The 23164-nt window shown below is 30.9% G+C and overlaps 3 protein-coding genes and 1 pseudogene across 3 annotated transcripts; 2 read left to right on the forward strand and 2 right to left on the reverse strand.

The window, feature by feature from the left end:
- Positions 1-4433, reverse strand: LOC113857530 (annotated as a pseudogene).
- A 1151-nt stretch (positions 4434-5584) lies between these two features.
- Positions 5585-6736, forward strand: LOC113857973 (protein naked cuticle homolog 2-like). The gene has a single exon (XM_027490340.1). It carries the CDS (start codon positions 5664-5666, stop codon positions 6177-6179), a length of 516 nt encoding a protein of 171 aa, XP_027346141.1. The 5' UTR covers positions 5585-5663; the 3' UTR covers positions 6180-6736.
- Positions 6737-9869: 3133 nt separating this feature from the next.
- LOC113856117 (probable polygalacturonase) lies at positions 9870-14915 on the reverse strand. Its single transcript, XM_027487799.1, has 5 exons — positions 14498-14915; positions 11797-11917; positions 11238-11412; positions 11027-11097; positions 9870-10641 (listed from the first exon to the last, which is right to left on the reverse strand). The coding sequence occupies exons 1-5, from the start codon at positions 14888-14890 to the stop codon at positions 10004-10006; spliced, it is 1398 nt and encodes a 465-aa protein (XP_027343600.1). The 5' UTR covers positions 14891-14915; the 3' UTR covers positions 9870-10003.
- Positions 14916-18413: 3498 nt separating this feature from the next.
- Positions 18414-22440, forward strand: LOC113856107 (protein DETOXIFICATION 41-like). Its single transcript, XM_027487787.1, has 8 exons — positions 18414-18725; positions 19443-19987; positions 20373-20459; positions 20556-20612; positions 20698-20936; positions 21921-22039; positions 22128-22214; positions 22302-22440. Exons 1-8 carry the CDS (start codon positions 18414-18416, stop codon positions 22374-22376), a joined length of 1521 nt encoding a protein of 506 aa, XP_027343588.1. The 3' UTR covers positions 22377-22440.
- Positions 22441-23164: the final 724 nt, after the last annotated feature.

Consider the following 23164-nt stretch of genomic DNA (forward strand, 5'->3'; position numbering starts at 1 on the left):
TTATTCCAACCAAAAACAACTAAAGAAATTAAAAGCACACCTTCTCCTACATGCAGAGCGCTTTTTAGGTAAAACGTAACTCGTGAACTTCGGGTGAAGTTTTTCCAATATGGTTTCAATTCCGCTGGGTACTTTATGACATTTCTGATTAAAGAGAGGAAATCTGACATTCTCACTGTTTTCTTCTTAGACATAGAGAAAGGACCATATTGGCATTCTTATTGTCTCATCCTGGTTGCCCATTACCTCCCTTTTTGAGTCACATGGCATTGGATATTCCAGCTCACATAAAATTTTTACTTGGTTCCATTCACACTCTACAAATTCCTTCTCCTCTTTGCATCTTAGATCAAAAAGAAGTACTTGCCCCTTGGTCATTCTTTTCCATGAAATTATGAAGTTGCATGAAGAAATGAATTGCTCAGTGTCATTGATAAGCACACTGAGCTTGAAATCCAACACCATAATATTGTCTTTGTACATGCCAGGTTCTCCAACACAACATACAGCTATCCTGGGAAATTTCTTTCTGAATGAAAAGCATATTGATGACTCTTTGTTTTCTAGCTTGATCCAATTTTCTCTCTTTTCTAGCATATCAGTTGAGACAAAAGACAAAAACCATGGACGTAATTTACATACTTCAATGACATTATTGGGGCATATGTTAAAATAACACATATCAAGAGAACACTTCCTACCTTCATCATCATAAACTAGCATGGCCTTGGGAAACACTCTTGAGCTCACTTTTTCTTTATCTTTTGAAAATCGAAATCCCCCACAACCATAAGTTGTTATTACCTCAAGTGAAGGTAGTTGATGGATACTACTTGGTAGCTGGACCAATGGGCATTCCCTCAAGAACAATCGTTGGAGCCCAACAAGATTTCCAATTGAAAATGGCAATTCCCTTATGGCAGTGTAGTCTAAATATATCTCTTTTATTTCCTCCATAATTCCCCCTACTTCTGGGAAGCTCTCAAGACTTAAGCAACCCGTCAAATTCAAAGTCTCTAAAGATGCCAAGTTGATGGCTGGTACCAAAATTTGTAGCTTGGTGCATCCTTGAACACTCAAAATCATTAGTCTTTCAAGAAATCCAACTGATGTACTAATTCTTACTAAATTAGTGCAATAATCTAGACATAATGCTACCAAATTTGGTGCTTCAGATAAGCTTGGTAGTTCAGTTAAGGACTTGCAACCTTCAAAATTCATAAAGCTTAGCGACTTAAACACCTACAAAACAGAAGTTAATGACGGATATATTTAACAACCAATATGATTCAATTGGTTATGTTCATAAAAATTAGTTGAAATTTTGTAGTTAATAAATTAGTTGAAACTTCATAAGTAATAATTGAAAGCTTATACTTATTAATTGAAATAGAGTTATTGGGTAAAACTAATTGTAGAACTTATTAAAATATGATAACTGACTAAAAGAAAGTGGTTGAAGTATTGCTTCCAAAAAATTCAATATTACTTAAAGTAACTTTTTATAAACTAATTTTTTATAAGCTATAAACTCCTTTTACATTTTGTTTATCAAAAAATTCAACTAATTTATTTATTTAAAATAATAAATTATATGCTCTTAAATAAGTTTTAAGTTTTGTGTTATCACATATACACACTAAAGCTGAAAAAACGCGTTAAGAAATACAAAAACTTTTAAATAAATACGTACCTTTGGTAATCTGAACGATTTGGGGCAACTTTCAGGCAGGCTGAGTATGGCAAGATTCTTGGGATCAAAATCAAATGGTAAAGATGGATACAGATATCCATTCCATTCCAGCATTCTTAAACTATTTGGTAGATTTTGAGGTTCTTTAGAAAAGTGTACATTTCCCATTTTAAGAATTCTCAAGTTTTTCATCATCTTGAAACCCATTCCATTCCACTGCACTTCTTTGACTTTTTGTAAGTCGACGACTATGACTTCGATTGTGTCAGTTCCCTTTCAATTTTGAATCAAAATTTAAACAAATATATCAATTTCCAAGAATTTAATACAATAACAACACAAATGTGTCAACAAAGGAAGATGATAAAAAGAAGTACCATAGAGATGTTCCCAAGTTCCAACATACCGTATTTTCTTCCAAAACATGAACAACATCCTCGTAAAACCATAATCTACTGCGTTTGCCAGGCTCAGATGTTGATTCTCGCCTCACAATTTCTCTGCCCATGTCTTGAATCAAGTCATGCATTACAATACAATGATTGCAATCAATCTTCATCAGAGATTTGTCAATCAACACTTGAATACCGTTTTCCACATGAAAACCACGTATATGTAGTATTTCTTTGACATAGGAAATTTTGCAAGAATTGAAGAAACAAGCAATGTCAAGAAAAATTTCTTTCTCATCTTCTTCCAAATCCTTATAACTAACTTCAAGTACTTCACAGATATCTTTATGAAGAATTCTTTCATATTTATCTAGTGCAGATTTCCATATAGCTAAACTTTTGTCAAACAGGTGAGAACCTATCACCTCCAAAGCCAAAGGAAGGCCATGAAAATAAGAAATTGCACGTTTTGAAATATCTGCATAACATGGATCAATTTTGTTCTTTTTAAAGGCATGCCAACTAAACAATTCAAGAGCTTTTTCATCATTTAACTGTTTAACCTCGTACGATTTCACAATCCCATGAGTATTTAGCAAATGCTTGTCTCTTGTTGTGATTATGATCTTGCTACCAAGGCCAAACCAATCAAGTCCTCCTACAAGAACCTGTAACTGCCTCAATTTGTCAACATCATCAAGAATCAGAAGGACTTTCTTTCTATGAAGCCTCCTTTTTATCATCGAGATTCCTCTGTTAACATCTCTCACTTTGATATCTTCCTCTTCAAGTATATCAGAAAGTAGTATTTCTTGAAGTTGTGCAAGATCATGATTAATTGCTTTTTTTCTTAGATCACCAAGAAAGCACACACCTTCAAATTGATCAGCAATTTTGTTATATACAGCACGGGCAATTGTTGATTTACCTACTCCTCCTATTCCATAAATGCCTACCATGTTGACTCTATCATCAGAGCCAAGTTCTAGGAGAGATTTCACTTCTTGCAATGGAGTATCCAACCCAACTAGGTTCTCAGCAACATATAAAGGTGTAGGATTGATTATTTTAGACACTTTTTCAATGATATTGGCAATAAATTTATATTCTGGTTGTTGTGACCTGCACATTATAGAAGTACACGTGAATGGAAACTATAGCATCAGTCTTGTTTAGTTCAATCAAATCAATCCAAACTATTCATATGCAAATCATTGTCTCTGTTCCGTAGGTTTTCCATCGTCAAAGATTGTTACCATCACAATTTTTGACACACTATTTTTAATATATTTGTTAAAACTTATCAAGAATGTATAAAATTATGAAAAAAAAATCGTTAAATTAAGAGTTAGAATCATTAAATTAAAAATAAAATATTTAAGATGATTTTTGTGATTTTTAATAAATTTTAATTTATAACTATAAGTTAGAAATTGTGTAACTAGATCTCTATGAAAAAAAACTATAATTGTTCTAATATATATTCAATGTATTAATAATATTAAATACACAATTAAATAAAATATATATTATTGATCAAGTTTTTATTATGTGTACTCGGACGAAAAAAAATTAAAAATATATATATCATCAGGCAAATTAAAAAAAAAAAAGAGGTAATATTAGTAACATTAAAGGGATATGTGGGATACCCAAGTTCGAAATGCCAACCAGAGACGTTAGCAGCTTGAGATAAAGCTTCTCTCCATTTTTGCACCTTGTCCTTCTGATCTTGGAACCTCTCCTCATGTTCGGCCATAGCTTCAGCATAAGACCCAGTTTGATGCCGAACTTGTGATGGATTCACACCATAAAAAATTGGCATGAAAGAGCGTCCTTGTGCTTTAGAGCACGCAAGGATCTTGACAAGTTCATCTAAACAATATGTTGAGGATGCATAATTCTCAGAGAAAATAGAAATGAAAATCCTAGATTCTTCAATGGCTTGGAGAAGGGAAGGTGTGATTTCTTCTCCTTTGTTAAGCCCTTCACCATCAATGAAGGTTTGAATACCCTTTTGGCACAGTGAATTGTAGAGATTACCAGTGAAGTTGTTGCGGGTATCCACACCTCGAAAGTTAAGGAAGACATCATAAGTGAAGGAAGATGAACAATGTAATGTTGACTGTGCCATGATGTGGTCTACTACGCTATGAGAAACAACACGAAGATCAAAGCATATCCCAAAAACTATATACCAATAATAATAATAATCTTAATATATCATAATAGTTAAGAACAGAAATTCCTCACTTATCATCAAATTAAAGAAGAACTGTTGATTGGGTTCTCATCACAGGCCCCATTGACTTGGTAGAAAGCAAGTCTCCCAAGGAAGCAACTTTATTCCAACGTAGTACACCTTCTGGTGAATGCTGGGGTACACCTTGTTCTACCACATCAAGAAATTTGCCCGTTTATCGTAACTTCAGATTATTTTAGCATCTGCTTTATTTTTATTTTCATAAATCTTTTAATGAAGTTTTTTTTTTTTTAATTTCAATGTTATACTTTTTAGAAAAGGTTTTTCATTTCAAAACTAAGTAACTCTGATTTCTTTATTATACTAGTTAGTATGCAAGAGTAGGGATCAAAATCTGTTAGACTTAATTATTTTAAAATCTATTTTTTTCAATCTCTTAAAACAATATATTAAATTTAAAAATAAAACAAAATTTTAATTTTTACATAATTTAGATAATTATTTTCACTGTTTTCATAGATGCTAATATCTTCTTTATACATAATTAGATTTTTGAATATTTTTTTCACTGTAGCAATAATAAGAATAATAATAAAATATAAAATTTACACTAATATAACTTAATATTAAAATAATATATATTTTAATCTTTAAAATTAAGTTTAATTATGTTTTTTTTCCTGTAAATATAAGTTAATGAATTTTTTTAAATTATCATAAAGTCTGCTACTCTTGATTAAGCCTTAAAATTACAAGAATATGTGTGGAATAAATATCCAAATGGCTTCTATTTTCAATGTAAAGTAATAATACTCGTAGGGACCATAATGACTCCCATCAAAAGGTAAAAGATTCATACCACTATAGACTTCTACCTCACCATTTGCACCCCTCATCACTTCCAACACACAGAAAAATATTATACATTAAAAATGCTTCATTCATTTTTTATTGGATCAAAATGCTTTATTATATATAACTTTACTTTAGACACTTAAAAATCATTTTTAACTAAAAATAACCCCAAATTCACCATTAAAAGTAATATTTTTAATAAAATTGATAAAACAAGCTACTTGATAAGTAAAATTTAGTTCTTTTTTTTTTTCATTTTTTGTAAGCCATAGTTTGCATTCTTCACTTTAATATTCACAAAAATATGAATATTAAAGTGATACGTTGATGATACGTTTCCTTGTTTCATTGGTATGAATATTTGAAAGGTGAAACAAAGTCAAGTCGTGCAACGTGTCTTAGGATGTAAGCAAGAAATTTCTGCACTCTTTCATTCAACCCTTTTTTCTCTTTCTCCATTTCCACACTGTTATAATATCACGTAATCTACCCAAACCCTGTTTCAACCAACACACTAACAATGGCCACTGCTTCCGTTTTCTTCTCCCTCCTCTTTCTCTTTACCCTTTCGCACGCTCGCGATATTCAGAACCCGTTTCCCCATCCCAAACCTCTATCCGAACCTGAACCCAAACCACACGACACCGTTTCGTTCCCCCTCCACACAATCGATCCCGTTCCGTTGACGCTCCTCCACTTCCGTCCAATCAACCGTCACCTCCACCCTGGCCGTCCTTTACCGTTACCGTCACAGTTACCGTTGTCCCTCCGCAATGGCCACCGTCGATGCCGCCATGGCCACCGCCGCGAGATCTCCTACGGCAACGACATGCTCGTCGACGCCTCCGGTGGCTCTCGCCAGATCCCGACGCGGTGGGTTAGGGCTCACAGCGTCGCCGAGCCGCGGTTGCCGGAGATGATGGGTCACCCCGATTCCGATCACGAACATCTCCACCATGTCCATCGCGAGCACCACCACCATCACCACCGCAGCTGGTTCGCGAAGAGGTTTCGCGAGTTCTTGAACCTGTTCTGATTTCGATGATGCTACTGAATTTCTGATGACGATGATGATGCATATTTAGTTATATAAATACGAGTGTTTTATTGTAAATAAGTTTGCATCTGACCTAAAGATGTGGGAAGCATGTATGTTTAGTTTGGAATTTTTGACTTTTTTAAATTAAAAGTATATATAAAGTGAGAAAGTAAATATTTATTTTTTTGTTGCTTTTTAAATTTAATTATATTTATAAAATAATTAAATTTAAATTGACGATAAATAAATTTTATTTTCTCACTTTATATATTTTTTCTTTTAAAAGAGTTGAATCTGTATGATTTTATCTACACTACTACTACTACTACTCTTACTGCTAAGTTTTATGTTATTTATGAGTTGTGAGGATATTTAATAGAATAATACCATGTTACTGCCACAACCGACTCTTACAGTGGTTGATGATGAATGAGCAGAGGTGTTATATTTGCTTGCTGCTAATTGTGTGTACCTTGCTTTTGTGTTGTATGTGTGAGGTGCAAACTCCTTATCACAATGACTTGTATTTTATGATTGTCAATGCTATTAATATTACTGTCAATGACTTTTGCTTTGTTTTGGTTCAACTTTACAACCATTGGAGGCATGAAGAAGATTAAGGGCATGTGTTGAATCGTGTAATTGAAATATCCGAAAATCAATTTTTTAATACCAAAGTAAATAGAGACTAAGGTTTGTAGTTTATCATGCTAAGTGAGGGTTGGTGGATGCATGTTATGGAATGTAAACAGAGGCACGAATACATTCTTTTAACATACTTGTTTTAATATATTTACTAAAATTTATTAAAAATCATAAAGCATGAGAGAAATCCTAAATAGAGATGAGAAAAAGTGATATTTATATGATATTTATATTTTTTAATAAATTTTGACTAATAAGTGAAAGTGTGTATATAAAGTGTAATTTGTGGTGTCTTTGAGGACAGCAGGAGATTAAGAATAGTAATTTTTTGGGCACTTTTGGATCATGTATTCCCTTCCTGTAAAGCAAAATATGTGTACTTGAAATCATATTTTTGACAATTTTTAGGATAAAACCAATTTTGTTGATGCGACACAGTCCAGTTGTAAAATTGCGAACACCACGTATTCTGTGCTACTCACCTATTACCTTATTAATCTTTATGTTCATTTTGCTTGGCTTTTGCAGTTTTTACATATCTAAACTTCAACTATTTAATGACACAGGAGTTAACAAATTTCTTTATAAGTGAAACGCAAATGACTCTAATGATATAATTTGTGAATACAAAATCAAATATAATGGATATAGAGATATCTATATCTGTACAGTATAATATTCGTTTATTTTTTAAAAGCGTAGAGACATGTGGTGCTTTTTGAAAATCCAATCATCTTGAATCATACTGCTTATTATGGAATGAAAATTTTACATGCTAAGTTGGTTCTTGATTGACTAACATTATTTTAAATTTTCCTTTTAAAAAATTCAGGCACTACTCAACATTTCCTGGGTTTATATATGGTGAACCTGACCCAAAACCAGATCCAACATGCTATCTTTCTTTCGTGTTTTTTAATAATTAAAGATGGGTCATTCCAAGCTTGTCTAATTTGGCAGAGTTTCAATCTACTCCTTTAGGCCTAGCATTCTGGTTCTCACCGGACCCAAGGGTAGCTTTATTAGTGTAACCGTTGGATCTTCTCTCTTTTTTCACAATTAGCAAAACAAGTGAGAAGTTGAATAACAACCCCAATTTTACTTAAGATATCGTTGCTTCTGTAATTAAGCATTTAAGTGTGTTTGGAAAGACGTTAAGAAGTCTATAAATGAGGATCTAACACATAAGTTACAATTAATTTTGTTGAAATAAAAGTGGATTCATGCCTATCCAAACCTAAATCCAAATATGTTATTAATTTATTTTTTTTTAGGAATTAAGATAAGCAACTACAGTAAAATTGTGAAGTTAGTTGAAAACCATTGTTGAATGCATGAATGTAAATGTTTAGTACGGAGACAAATGTTTGGATATTTCCCCTGCTGGTGTGGGAAGAAATTTCACGGGATTTTATAGTTGGGTGATTAGGTGGAAAGCAAAATATAGAGGAACCCCACTTTGGGAAGATGAATTTACCACATGAAGTCAATTATCAAAATTCAACCTTGAGGACAAAGTTTATTTTGCTGTTTTTGAGGACAAAGTTACTACCACACTAGGGACAATAATGGATATTTAGTTCAAATGGAATATGCTGAATTTTTCTCATGATTTTGAAAACTGGATCGAGAATCAGTCAAATCACCACCTTAGAAAATTAGTGGATGGTCAAAACTTGCTACGAATCGGTGCCAAAAAAACTTATCCGAAGCAGTCGGTTTAAAATAAAATATACATCTTTTATTTTTTAAATATTCATGCTAAAATAAATTTTTTTAAAATATGAGATGCTATATTTAACCACTTTTATGAATTTTTTTTTTATCTAATAAAGCATGCAACTTAATCTTTTTACATCAACTTACAAGTTCGCTTAACTTTTCTTTATATATATTTATGAATTGCTATATTTAACTACTTTTATCATCCTGCAAATGGTTTTGGATCCATGAAATATACAAGTTTTAGACCTAGAAAAAATATAAAGATACCAAGGGCAATGCTTGAAGAACTTACTCACTGGGCAAGTTAGTTATGCTGAAATTAATGATTCACGTGACGGAGGGGGTTATCAGGGCAGGGCAGAGAGAGAACTAGAGAGGAGTATGTGTGTTTTGCTAGATGAGGGCTATAAGCTTTACCAGCCTAGGTTGTGGTTGTAGATTTAAGATGTTCTATCCTTGTATGATCTTTTTCTATTTTTATTTTGTATCCATTAACACAATACCTGATTTTTCCTGTGTCGTTTGCTCTCTAACAACCAATAAGTTCTTCCACAAATGTTGGTGCCAAGTTGCATGCTGAGACCAACGAAATGAAAGAAAAGCTTTCCCAAAAATATATAAAAAAGAGAGAGGCTACCATGTCCTGTGAAATAGAAAAACACTCAACTGAGTAGTGAAATAACTACTCTCTCATGTCTTTGGTCCATTGGCCATTTGCCACAGAAGAAAACCAATGCCAGATGAAAAGGTTCAAATGAAAGAAAGAGGTCATGAGCTACTACTAGTTACTGGACCACCTGACTCATTCATTAGGGTTCTGCAAGCTTAAACTATTGGCCAGTGTATAATTGAACAGGACATTTTTTATGTATTTGACAAGGATATCCTCATAGCAATAACTCTGAGGCTAACTCATGAGTCAGAAGTGGTTGTTAGATAAGGCCCTCCACAAATTCGAGATGCTTAAAGTTTATCTTCGGTCATAGTCCACTTCCACTACGACTAATCACTACTGGATTTATACAGGGATAATCCCAGGAGCACAAAATAAGAAATGAATAAATAGTAAACTTTTATTGAAAATTATATCATTTTAATATTAATAATTTATTAGATTTTGTAATATTTTATAAAAATTTACTATATAGAGGTTTTTACTGTGTCGTTAGAAAAACTGTGAAACAAAATCATTAGCATACTTGCACCCAATTAAACTATGAACACTAGATCAAGGAGAGAAGATCGTAATATCCCAATCATTTTGAGAAGAATCTAATTAACGACGTTGCTCACACAATAAATTTGACACATGATACTCAACATGTTTGACTAAATTTACATGCACATCATATAAATCAAATGGGGGTGAATTCATTGATCTGTATTATAATAAATCAATAGAAGAAGCACTTAATTACGACAATATCCAAAGAGAGAGAAAATCTCTAATCTCAAGAGTAAATGGTACATGATCCAGACTCTTGGCTACTAAGCTGAGAACATGGCCATGGACTAACCTGATGAGCAAATCCAAACACATCAGAACACCTCCAAGAAGGAGATTTAGGACCTTGCATACCATGAAGGTTGATATCAGATAGACAAATATCAGTGAAAGGGGAATTTCTCAACCCATGTATCAAACCTGCTTGCTGAACCTTCACTCCCCAAACATTATTAATCGTGATACCCTTGACAACTGGGAGAGCATTAGGATTGAAGTTTCCATCTGGATGACCCCCCACATCACCTGCAATTTTTATTCCTTGCCTTGCATTTTCCACATACACATGACTCACTGTTATATTCTTGATAAGCCCTCCTCTACCACTGTTTGTCTTAATGTTGATACCAACCCCCATGTTGAAGAGGTTGATGTGTTCAGCTAGCACATTCTCCACCCCACCAGAGGTTTCACTGCCAATTGCAATGCCAGCAAATGGAGAGGATCCTGTTAGACGCCGAATGGTGATACCGTGGCTAGGACGACCATATGCTATACCATACTCATCCCACCCACTCTTCACAGCCACAAGATCATCTCCTGTTGATATATATGAGTCCTCTATGCATACATTTGAGCTTGAATCTGCATACATGAAATTTATAGATGATTGAGTACAAAAGCTTGTGGCTGAGCAAGAATATAACATGCTCTATGACATTACACTTGATAGCGTTAACTGTTGATTTATGTATCAAGAAAACAACATATAAAATCCTATATCTGGATAAGATACTAGTAAGCTCTTAAACCACATGGCACTACACTTGTGTTCTCAACATTTAGTAATTCCAATACTTCACTTGAACAATTTATCGCCAATAAGTGATAAGGCATATTTCTCTTATGAAGGAAAGAGTTTAACAACAAATAATTGAAACTTAATGAGATCAGTTGGTGTGAGGTTTGACTAATTGTCACAACTACTTCACTATTTGCACAAGATATGGCTTATTTGGATAGAATTTACCTGGATCAATTCCATCAGTATTCGGAGAGTCACGAGGAGCCAAGATTGTGACAAATCGAATAACAATATTGCTGCAAAGAAGGAAGAATGTTTTGAAATTATGTCAGGAAGAAAGATATACGTCTTTGACTTCTTTTCAGTTTGTTTTAAGCTAGTTGCAATCAAGAAAACGAAAATATTGTTAAAATTAGTACTCATTGCTCCATTATACCTGCAATAAACTGGGTGTATATTCCAGAAGGGAGAATTCTTGAAAATCACATTTGAAATAATAATATCTCTGGAATTCATAAATTCAACAAGGTTTGGTCTTGTATACTGAAGTGTTCTCTGCCTCCACATATTCCACCACACATCTCCTTGCCCATCAATTGTCCCATTCTCACCTATGAAAATTTGGGGTGAATCTCCCTTAAAGTGAGTTTGTCTATAAAGTGCACAAGAAAGGTGTATCTACCCTAAATTTAATTTAAAGTACTCCATTATCATGGAAGCATGCAGGCATAGTTTAGAAAGGTATGCAGAAACTTACAGTTCCCAAGATATCCAATCCATAGTGGCTATGCAGTATAGACTATAGAGCTTTTTCACCATGAATTTTTTTCTTTTTCTTCTTTACTAATTAAAATATTATACTTTTCATTCTTATATGCTTCAATAATTTGATATCTTTATATTTTGGATACCCTGGTCTGATACCAATACAAACTAAGAAATCAAGAGAAGAAAGTAATTTATTTCTCCGAAAATGTTAAAAATTCGATACCCACCTGTGATTATTACATCACTAAGTCCATCTCCATGGATAAAACTCATATACCTTCCTCCAGGGAGCTCTCTCCCTCTTCCATAAGATGGTAAGGGTGCAACTAAAGGCCAATTCCACAACTCCTAAAGAATGAAGAGATGAAGAACATTAAAAAGTGTAGTTTAAAAAAAAGACTCAGTTCATCACATGCTTTTTACCTATCATGTTTCCTTTTCTCATAGACAAACAATAAAATGCATTAATAGAAGGAAGAACAAAGGTATTTTTGAGTTGCACTGGACTTTCAGCATTCACTTCAGATCATATTCTAGCAGCATAACATATGAATTCTACTTAATATATAAACGTGCCAAATGAGGTTGAGAGTCATAGTCCTACACTCCTATCTGATAGATTTACACCATTCATCAAGAATTGAATGTTGAACTGATACATAAGGCAGGTACTTTTTATTATGTATGAAGCTGTAACTGATTTTCCAGGTTGCTCATAAGTTCATAACCATGCATTATGAGAGAAAAGATGAACAAAATAGATTTTGCTATGTACTGCACTGCTAGAATCTACATTATATATGGAGCTTGCTTATCTAAAGCTACTGGGGCTTGACTGTGTTCTAAAATCTATAGCAAGCTAAGTGCGTGTTTGGAAACGATTAAATTTGGAGAAATAATCACTTATTTTTCGAAAGCTCTCTCAGGAAGCTGCAAAAACTAACCGATTATTTCTTCAAAATAAGTTAACCCAAACATGCACTACGTGTATTAACAAAATAAGTAGCATTTCCAGATCTCTGATACTATGGTGCTATTCATTTAAAATTGCTATAGACAAAAAACACATGAATAGTACCCAAAATTAGTTTTTTCATCAATTTACATGATACCCTAATTTCAGATTTTGTTATTTAAATAAATGAATCAAATTTTCATTAGCAGAATAAGGCAGCAGTATCCCACTTCTTGATTTTCAAAGTAGACAACACTAATGGCATAACCAACAATCCAGCTGTCCAACAAAGCCATTATCAATGCTTTAAATATCACATGCACATGCGGCTATGCAGATAAGAGACCCCCCCAATACTCCTCATCCCTTCACCCTGATGAGGCCCACCATAATTCATGTGAATTTTTTGCTTTCGACAACCAATTATCCATAAAGTCCATACTCCATGTTACCAACCATAGATAATTCACACTAGCAGATAAACATGTATAAATCGACCCAATTCATCATACATACATACATACCTTTTATCATGCACAAATGTTCCTTCTTTCAGTCCTCTCACCATTGTATTATTGACCCTTTACTTTATTTTTCCCTCAAAAATTGCTAAGGGACTTAAAATTTATGGTGTCAAATTCCAACATTCAATTTTGGCCCTTCTTAAATTTTCTGAAAATATGCTGTCATTTGCTGGCATTTTTGCATTGCAGTACCTATCATAGTCATTATCACTTTGATTTTAGAGTCAGGTGGGCTCTACAGACTCCGCTACGGGTAAAAAGAAAAATTACATCACAAATTGTCAGACATTTTCTATTAATAAAAGATAATATAAAATTTTCATTATTTTAGTAGTACACATCGTATTCATCTGCTTCCGAACAAAATGATGTACACCGACATAAATTATGATTACCGCAATGAAATAATAAATTAATATTATAACCTAATAATAATACGTGACTACGTGTTCGATTAAAAAAATACTGTGATAAAAATATAATATCATTTATTTTTCTATATATTCAGACTCAAACTCGGAATTATTGATTAATTATATTATCACACCATTTAATATACTACTGATTAAATTCGTTAAATGTTGACAAGGTAAAATTTTGACCATCATTGCATATAAATTACATTTTATTAATAAAAAATTAATATAGTTACAAACACAGATTGTCTTAAGGATGCTATTCATCTGTGTCATTTTCCAGTGGGTTAGGCCTTGTGTTAACACGGAATTTCTAAACTAAACTACTTCCTATTAAACAAACGAAAGGCTCTTAAACAACGAATTTCTGAATACACACTTAATTTGAGTCCACTATTACTATTAGCCACTGTAATATTAAAAAGTTATTATGTATCAACTCATTAATGCTTTTACAAAAGTTTACCAATCTTTCGCAACAAAACTTATTAAAAAAAGACATTTTTAAATAAAGAATTTACCTACTAATTTCGTGTTTGATTTAAATCATGTACACGAATTGGTATTTAAATTATCAAATGAATATCAATTATTTTTAAGTTCTCAATTTTACCCAATTTAAATAAATAACTAAATCGTAAATGAGACCCATTTCATCGATCAAAATACCGTTTTTATTATAATTATACCTTTCTCTTTCAAAAAACACATCTGAAAAGAAATTTGACTCTGAAGTGTTCTTTGGGCTTATCTTCGGAAACAAAAATTGTTTGCATTCGACTCATAAAATATTTTATTTGTAATATTTATGCAAATCAATCTTGAAAAAAAATAAACTTACATACAACCAAATTAATAATTTCAACAAATCGAAAACTCCAAGAGTCAATTTACCGTTAGAGACCAGACAAACACATTTAAAATCCATAATCACTTAATTTCTTTAGCAGAAAAATTAAAATAAAACAGGAATTCAAAGAGAAAGAGTAATAAGAAATCGGTAATTAAACGTTAATAGAGTTTTTAACAGTACCTGTGTGGCTTTAATAACAGCACCAGCAGCTAGATAGAGAGTCATATGACTAGTGAGGTTAAAGCTCTCTGTTAAGTAAACCCCCGGAGGCACGTAAAGGAGCGTGCCACCGCGCCTTCTCAGGTGCTGAATGCGGTATATGGCTTCTCTGAACGCCTTCGTGTTCAGCGTGCGCCCATCGCCGACGCCACCGAAGTCCGTTAAGGAAATCTTGTCGCTGCGGTATCTCAGCGGCAACATATCGGAACATGTTGCCGCCGAAGAATTCGCCGCCGCTACAAAGTGAAAGAAGAAGAAGAGGAAGAGCAGAGTGCATGAAAACGAAGGTGAGAGAAGCATTTTTTGAGAGCGTTGGTTCATAATAATGATGAAAGCATTGGTAAAGTTATGCATTATATTATGAAAGAGAGAAAGGAATCTGTATGAAGAGTCACAGTTTAACACTGTGTGTGTAACTATATTATTAATTTTATAAATAATAATTTAATATATTTTTTAAATAATTAAAAACATTAGATAAAAAAAATTGAATGTGCTTTGATTAGATATTTTAAAGATTAAATTCTTACTTAAATAAAAGAAAATAAAAATAAATTTTTTATTTAATTAACTGGAACATTCATTTATCGTGAACTTGGTGTTTTATACACTTTTTAAGTTAATTATTTATAGTTTAAATTTTAAAGTTGTAATTTTTTTTATTAATATAAATATAATATAATCGTGCAAAAATGAGAAAAAAAATCAAATTTGTTGGAAAATCATAAAATGTATTTGGTTGAAAATTGTAAAATACACATTTTTCTTATAAGTAATTACAAAAAGGGTCATTTTTGGAGAAAAGGTAATACTTAGTATTGAAACTTGACAGATTGATATGCCTTTTAATAACTACAATTTTTGTATAAAAAGAATAAAAGTAAATATTATTTTATAAAGTTAGAGATTAAAATAATTTTTTAACTGACGTTCGTATCAAATTTAATAATGGTACTAAAATGCTTCAGAATGAAACTTTGATGTTTAATTAATATAAATCATTCTTTAGGAAAATACATTGAAAATGAAAATAGTAAATATTTTAATAGATATAAAAAAGGAATACGTTTAATATCTTTAAATAGGTCTAATGTCAAAAGAATATGTTCAATTTCAACTATAATAAATTTAACCCTAAATTATTAAAATTAAAAAAATATTTTTATTCTATTTTCCTTTTGAATAATATATAAATATTATTATTTGAATTTTTATATTAATTAAAAATTATAATGATTAACTATTTTATATTAATTTTTTATATTAAAATTTCCTTTTATATCAAGATTTTAAATTCTTGACTCTCAAATTTCATTATTATGATTTTTATAATATGTGCCTAAAATTACACAATAAAAAAATAAACTTTTAAATAACAGTATTTAATATTATTAATATATTTCATTCTTAGAATTTTTTAATATATATATATATTATTTGATACATAATAATAAACTACCAAGCATGCTGGAGTTGTTCTAATTTAACTTGTTTTTTAGCAGAATTTCTTTAATTTAGAAAAAATTATTATTATTATTATTATTATTATTATTATTGTGGGTCCTGGTTTGTAAAAAAAAAAAAGGGAACCCATGTGGTATGCTTATATTGAATGTTGGGGATCAAAAGGTGACTTATGGTTGTGGAGAGTGGAGATAGGTTGTGGAGAGTGGATGATGATAGGTTAATTGAAGAGAAATTTTATTCTTTTAAAATAAAAAGATGAGAAGTGAAAATGTTAATTTATTTACATTAATTAAAAGTTAATTATATTTATAAAAATTTTAAATATAAATTAAATTACATAAATCCATTAAAGAGATAACTGATGAGATGAGTATAATACATTTGTGAGAATATGTATTTTTATTAACTACCATTCTCGAACACTGTAGGAAATTATCTTGGGTTGAAACCAACAAAAAAACCATGGCCCAGTGCCCAGTTTGTATAAACAGGAAAACAATAATAATGTTAAAATAAATAATTTTTTCATAAGAAATATTTTATTTTCTTAAATTTTATAAGTATTAAATGAATTTTTTTTTAAAGAATAAAGAAGTATAAGTTGTTTCTAATTAATGAAAAATATTTTATTATTTTTTGTACTACTTTTTTTATAAAAATTTGTTTAAAAGTCTATCCAAATTAGACCATGTAATTATGTAAGTTTATTATAATTTCAATATATCAAACTCATTTTCTAAAGTATTATAATTTATTTTAAAATAATACTTTTATCGTATAATATTAATTTTTTTAAATAAATGTTATTAATTATTACCTGTTACTAACCATAAACTCTTAAAAATAAATTCTAAATATTTTTTTATTTAAATTACGACTATTTTTTTTTATCAAAGACATTCTTGTTTAAGCCAAATAAAATCAGTATCAGTGATAAGATTTTTCCTCTTAATAACATAGCTACTTTTTATAAATATTAAAATAGATATTTCTAAAATATATAAAAATTTACATAAAATAATAAAAATAATTAAAAAAACAAATTTAATTTCTAAAATTAAAATATAATTAAAAATATGTAAAGTAAAAGATAAAAAAATTATAATACTAGAAAGTGTAATTTACATTATTATTCTAAGTGATTTTTAATCTTAAAATATACACACTAATGAATTGTGAAAAAAAGTTGTTTTACTTCTAATTATCCTTTCTTTGTTGAGAAATTTGTACTATTTATTTATATGCATATACGTTGTCATTTCTTTACATGTCTTTTAACAAATAGTTTTTAATTGCAAAATAATAAGTTATAAATCACAAGTTCAAACATTATTTTAAGTAGCAGTTGAAAAAACTTATAAACTAACAATATAAATTCGTTGACTAAGCAACTTCATTTTATTATTTAAATTCAAAGTCACTTTAATTAGTATCTTTTAAAAATACTATAAATTAGTGAGATAAACTCACTTATCAAATATCTTTACTTTAATCAACCAAACTTAAATTTTTTTAAAATAAATTATAAATTAACAAAAATAAAATATTGAACAGACTTCAAATAAAACTAAAGCATTAGGTAAACTTCTTGATAGTGAAAAAATATAATTTATGTTTAATAAATTTTAAAATTTAATTATAATTCTCCAAAGCTGAAAGAATGGTATTCACTTAAGTGATATATATTTTTAATAGGACCAAAACTATCAGTTAATTTATTTAACCTTTCCCCTCTTTTCACATTAATAAAAAAAAGGATGAAAATAATACTAAATATTATTTATTTATTGTGAAAAAAAAAAAAAGTCTGTGAATCTAATCACTAAAATTAGTAACACTAATACGAATCGAGATAATATTTTAAAAAAATGTAAATTTTTTTTTCGTAAAAACTCGTAGTACTATTTCGCATGCAAGTTCACGTGCTAAGGGTAGATAAAATTTTCTTGACGCAATTAGATGAGAAAATCATTGCTGAGAATAAAAAGTCAACATAGTACTATAAAAAAAAAGTCTATTTAATTGCTTTAAAAGTATTGGTTAAAAAATTAATAAATAGTTTTTTTTTATGTCAAACATTAGGTTTGAATATGTTAAAAATTATAAAGAAAGTTAATTGTTATATTTTTTTAATGAAAAAATTTAATTTAAATTTAAATTTCTTAACTAGTGTTTTAAGATCACATATTAGCATTTGTCTATAAAGAATGGCAAGATGTGTAAATAAATTGTATGAAGTGAGGGAGTTAATTTGATCCACTTGTCTACATCTAAAAGAATATGAATAAAACTGGTGGGTACCAACAAGAATGGTAGTTGCTAAATCTTGTGTCACATTCACACTAGTATTCCATAAATCCCATTTTTTATAGTTCCATTATACTAGAAATTCCACCTTAGTTTCAAAATCATGGACTCAGAGACAGGTTACCAGCCACTGCTACTTAGGCTTGACTCACACTCTCCCATTCCAGATTTGTCATCAGATACCATTGAAGAATTCTTGGAACATGGGGCTATTGAGTTGAGATGGTGGCCTCAACTTGTTGCTTGGGAGTCAAGGCTCCTATGGATCCTCTCAGGAGCTTCCATTGTTGTCTCCATTTTCAACTACATGCTAAGCTTTGTGACTTTGATGTTTACTGGGCATTTGGGACCTCTAGAGCTTGCTGGGGCATCCATAGCTAGTGTTGGAATTCAGGGTCTTGCTTATGGGATCATGGTATGCTGCTTTTATCCTCTCAAATTTCTACTTATCTGCTGCCTGTTTGAAAGAGCTTATGGACTTGAAAGATTTCTGTAAGTTCTTTTTAGTTTGTTTCAATAAATGTTTTATTATAATTTATTAAAATAAGTTGTCTTCGTCTTATTTCGATAAGTTTTTTTTAGTTAAATTTATGTCATAAGTCATCATGTAAAAAAAGTTTATTGAATAGGCACTTAAGAAGGTGTGATCCGAATGTACAGTAGCATTTTGTGCCAGCTTCGTTTTGTATTTTAATTAGTAGATGCTTCTGGCTGTTTTTCTTACGGAACTGTGTTGATTTTTTCAGAAATTAATGTTCCTTTATTTGTGGTTATTTTAACAATATGTTAAGCATTAAATTGGATCCTAATGCTACTTGTCATATAAATGAAACCACGCGCCATTTAAAAAATATATAGCTAGCTTCCTTAAAATAGCTTCTTACCTAATTTTTGAGAAGTATAATACTATAATGGCAATACTTCCACTTGAATGTAAGACACTAGTAGTAAAAAATCTGGGGTGATATTAGAATGCAGGTCAGCATAAAGAACTATGAAATGTTGCATTTAGTTTCAATTATACACTAGAATTAGCTTATGACCTGAAAATTGTTTTCAATGTTGTTTTGTACATCTTTCATTGAGGGGCAATTTCCATTGTGAATGTGATTATTGAATTCCCTTATAACAGTTGGGCATGGCAAGTGCAGTGCAAACTGTGTGTGGACAAGCATATGGGGCAAAAAAATATTCAGCAATGGGCATAATATTGCAAAGAGCAATCATCTTACACTTGGGTGCTGCAGTGATTCTCACATTTCTCTATTGGTTCTCAGGGTCATTTCTAAAAGCCATTGGGCAGTCAGAGAGCATAGCAGAACAAGGTCAAGTTTTTGCCCATGGAATTGTTCTTCAACTCTATGCATTTGCTATATCCTGCCCAATGCAAAGGTTCCTCCAAGCCCAGAACATTGTGAATCCACTGGCTTTTATGTCTACTGGGGTATTCCTTTTGCATGTGCTTCTCAGTTGGCTAGTTGTGTATGTTTTGGACTATGGACTACTTGGTGCTGCCCTTACTCTTAGCTTTTCTTGGTGGCTTCTTGTCTTGTTAAATGGGCTCTATATCATTCTTAGCCCAAGATGTAAGCAAACTTGGACTGGCCTCACTGTGAAAGCCTTCAAAGGAATTTGGCCTTATTTCAAGCTAACAGTTGCTTCTGCTGTTATGTTGTGGTATGATCCAAAAGGCTACCTATTTCTCACTTCCTCACACACACAAACAACACAAATGTCAATTTAAAAGTTCATCTCTTAGGGTATTCGATTTGAGAAAATAATTTCTGTTTTCATTAATAATTACAAAACACTACCTTTGTTCTTATTTTGTCCTCTGTTTTCAAAGAATTGTTTGGTGAAAATACTACATATTATTATTTGTACCATTTCTTGTACACATTTTTTGAGAAGAGGAAATAAAGTGAAAATAAGGTAATTTTTTATAATTATTAGGTAAAACAGGAAACTAAAACAAGAAAAAAAAAAAACTCAAGCCATACAGAGACCCTTTTAAGTTCCAATGATTTTTTATTTAACAAGCTGAAAATACATCCTAATGTAGTTTGGAGATATGGTACAATCAGGGCCTAGTACTTATATCTGGTTTGCTCTCTAATCCCACAGTTTCACTGGACACTATTTCCATTTGGTAAGTTATTCTCTCTAAGAATAACCTTTATTGCTATATCCAATTATACTTGATGTTATCTAACCATAATTTCAATGTCAATGAATGTACATTTAGCATGAATTACTTGAACTGGGACATGCAATTTATGTTAGGCCTAAGTGCAGCAGCCAGGTTAGTGTCAAAAGACTTATAACAAAAGATATTTATATAAACAACTTTCATACAAACATGTTAATGGGAGGTTGGGTGATTGCAGTGTCCGAGTTAGCAATGAATTAGGAGCAGCTCATCCAAGAGTAGCAAAATTTTCAGTCTTTGTAGTGAATGGAACAAGCATTCTCATCAGTATAGTTTTCTGTGCAATAATTTTGATATTCAGAGTTGCTTTGAGCAAGCTTTTCACTTCTGACACTGAAGTCATTGAGGGTGTATCTAGTTTGACTCCATTGCTTGCCATCTCAGTTTTCCTAAATGGAATTCAACCAATACTGTCAGGTAACAAAATCTTTAATCACAAGAGCAGCTTCAATTTCATTGCCAGAGAGTACATTTGAAAAAAGATTTTTGAAAGGGATGAGAAGAAAGAACATATTTTTTAACTTTAAATTAAAAAAATTATATATCATTTATAATAATAAATGTATGATTAATATATTAAGTTTAAATATATTTATTTAAAATAATTTTTTTTATCTCTCTTTGTATCCAAAACTCCCTTTTAACTTCTAAGTTGATTTTGATACAAGAAAAGGTAGGTGAAGTAAATTGCACAGTTGGAGCAACGTAATATACAATCTCTTACATTAGTTAAATGAATCATAATCTCCTTCTATTCTTTTTCACATATTTAATCACACAATTAAACCTTCTTGGCGCATTTTCAAATTATCTTAACTGATTTTTGTCATTTTTTTATTAAGAGCTATCACAATCTTTTCTGTTATGCAATCATTTCTTATACTAGCCTTTTTTATGACATGACTACACATCTACCTAAATATTATCATATTTATTGTTATTATTTTTTTCCGTGGAGCTGTATAACAATATAAAAAGAAATCTTAAAGTTGATGAGATATATAAATATAGATTCTGTTTAATAAATTTTTAGGCTCAATGATTAGATAGGAGGTCGCTTAAATTTTAAAAAATAAAAAGGGATTTAAAGGAATATGTGTCTTTGTAGAATCCATACCAAAAAATATAAATTAAATATTAAGCAACTTCAAAATTGTGCACCATTAGAGATACTCTAAACACCAGTTCTGGTTTAGGGAGAATTCTAGGCTCTATCTACCCCCAAGTGATATGACAGGGGGCAGTTGAATATAGTCAATGGATCATTTCAAATAAATGTGATTTCAATTCATTAACTTTAAGTAGTTCACTAGTTATATCAATTTAGCAATTTGATAAACACTTGTTTGCATCCTTACTTTTGATTCTTACTGTTGTCTACTTGTATATGGAAAATTTAAGGAGTTGCAATTGGAAGTGGGTGGCAAGCTGTAGTGGCATATGTAAACTTGGCTTCTTACTATGTCATTGGTCTAACCATTGGATGTGTTCTTGGCTTTAAAACAGCTCTAGGAGTAGCTGTAAGTTTAAAATACTTCCTACACCAACTCTTTTTTACTAAGTTTGCATCAATATTTGAATGATGGTATGCATTTGGGATTTTCAAAGGGTATCTGGTGGGGGATGATCCTTGGAGTTCTAGTACAAACAGCAACTCTAATAATTCTGACTGCCAGAACAAATTGGGATGCAGAGGTAATAAAAATATGTAAAATACTACTTATGTTACAGGAATTGCTTGTGACATGTAAAGTTCTGAACCAATTTGTGATGCAATCTCAGGTTGAAAAAGCTGTAACACGCATCAAAAGATCTGCAGAAGAAGAGAACCTAGATCACTTGATTGCCAACGAATAGGATTTTCATTTTCTCTAGAAGCTTATAGAAAAGTAGTTTTAGCAGCACAGCAACTTGTTCTGGGCCACATGCATTTATTATTTAGTCAGTTTCTCCTCTTTGTAGCAGTTCACATAATTTTGATTTGAGTGGTATTAATTGTATTATGTATTATTCACCTAAGTCCTAAACGTTGATTTTTAAAGAAAATTCCAAAAATATGTCCACGGGTGCTTAAGGCAATAGTTCAAAGAAAAAGTTGAAAATTCATGACAATGGATAAGTAATTGTTTTATGCCCATGTTACAAAATAATTCTAACTTATGACTCAAGGTTTAAGCCCCCTAAAATGTCCCTGCATAACCACACAGATTAAAATATCCAAAATAGTAAATCGTGTGTTGCTAAATCCAAATGAATTTTACACTCTTTTTTACAACGTACACAGAATTCAAGATGCATTAACCTGGAGGAAAACCGTGCTATTATTGCATGGTAAATAAACGTGATCTTTATATAATTTGATGTATAAATATAATATTTCCTAAATCAAATGCCTTTACTTTATATGAAACATAAATTTAATATTAAAGACTTAATTGGACTTTTAATCCCTATATTTTAATATACTAATGATTTTAGTCTTCTTTATTTTAATTACTTAAATATTTAAATTAAGTTTTTCATTTTAAAATTATATAATTTTATTATATTTTATATATTTCTAATTTTATTTAAATATGTTGCATATTTTATTCTTTATTTATTTATATAAGTCAATAAAAGGTCATACTCATTATATTTTTATT

The sequence above is a fragment of the Abrus precatorius genome, unplaced genomic scaffold, assembly GCF_003935025.1.
Source record: "Abrus precatorius isolate BTA unplaced genomic scaffold, Abrus_2018 Scaffold1, whole genome shotgun sequence".
Taxonomy (NCBI): domain Eukaryota; kingdom Viridiplantae; phylum Streptophyta; class Magnoliopsida; order Fabales; family Fabaceae; genus Abrus; species Abrus precatorius.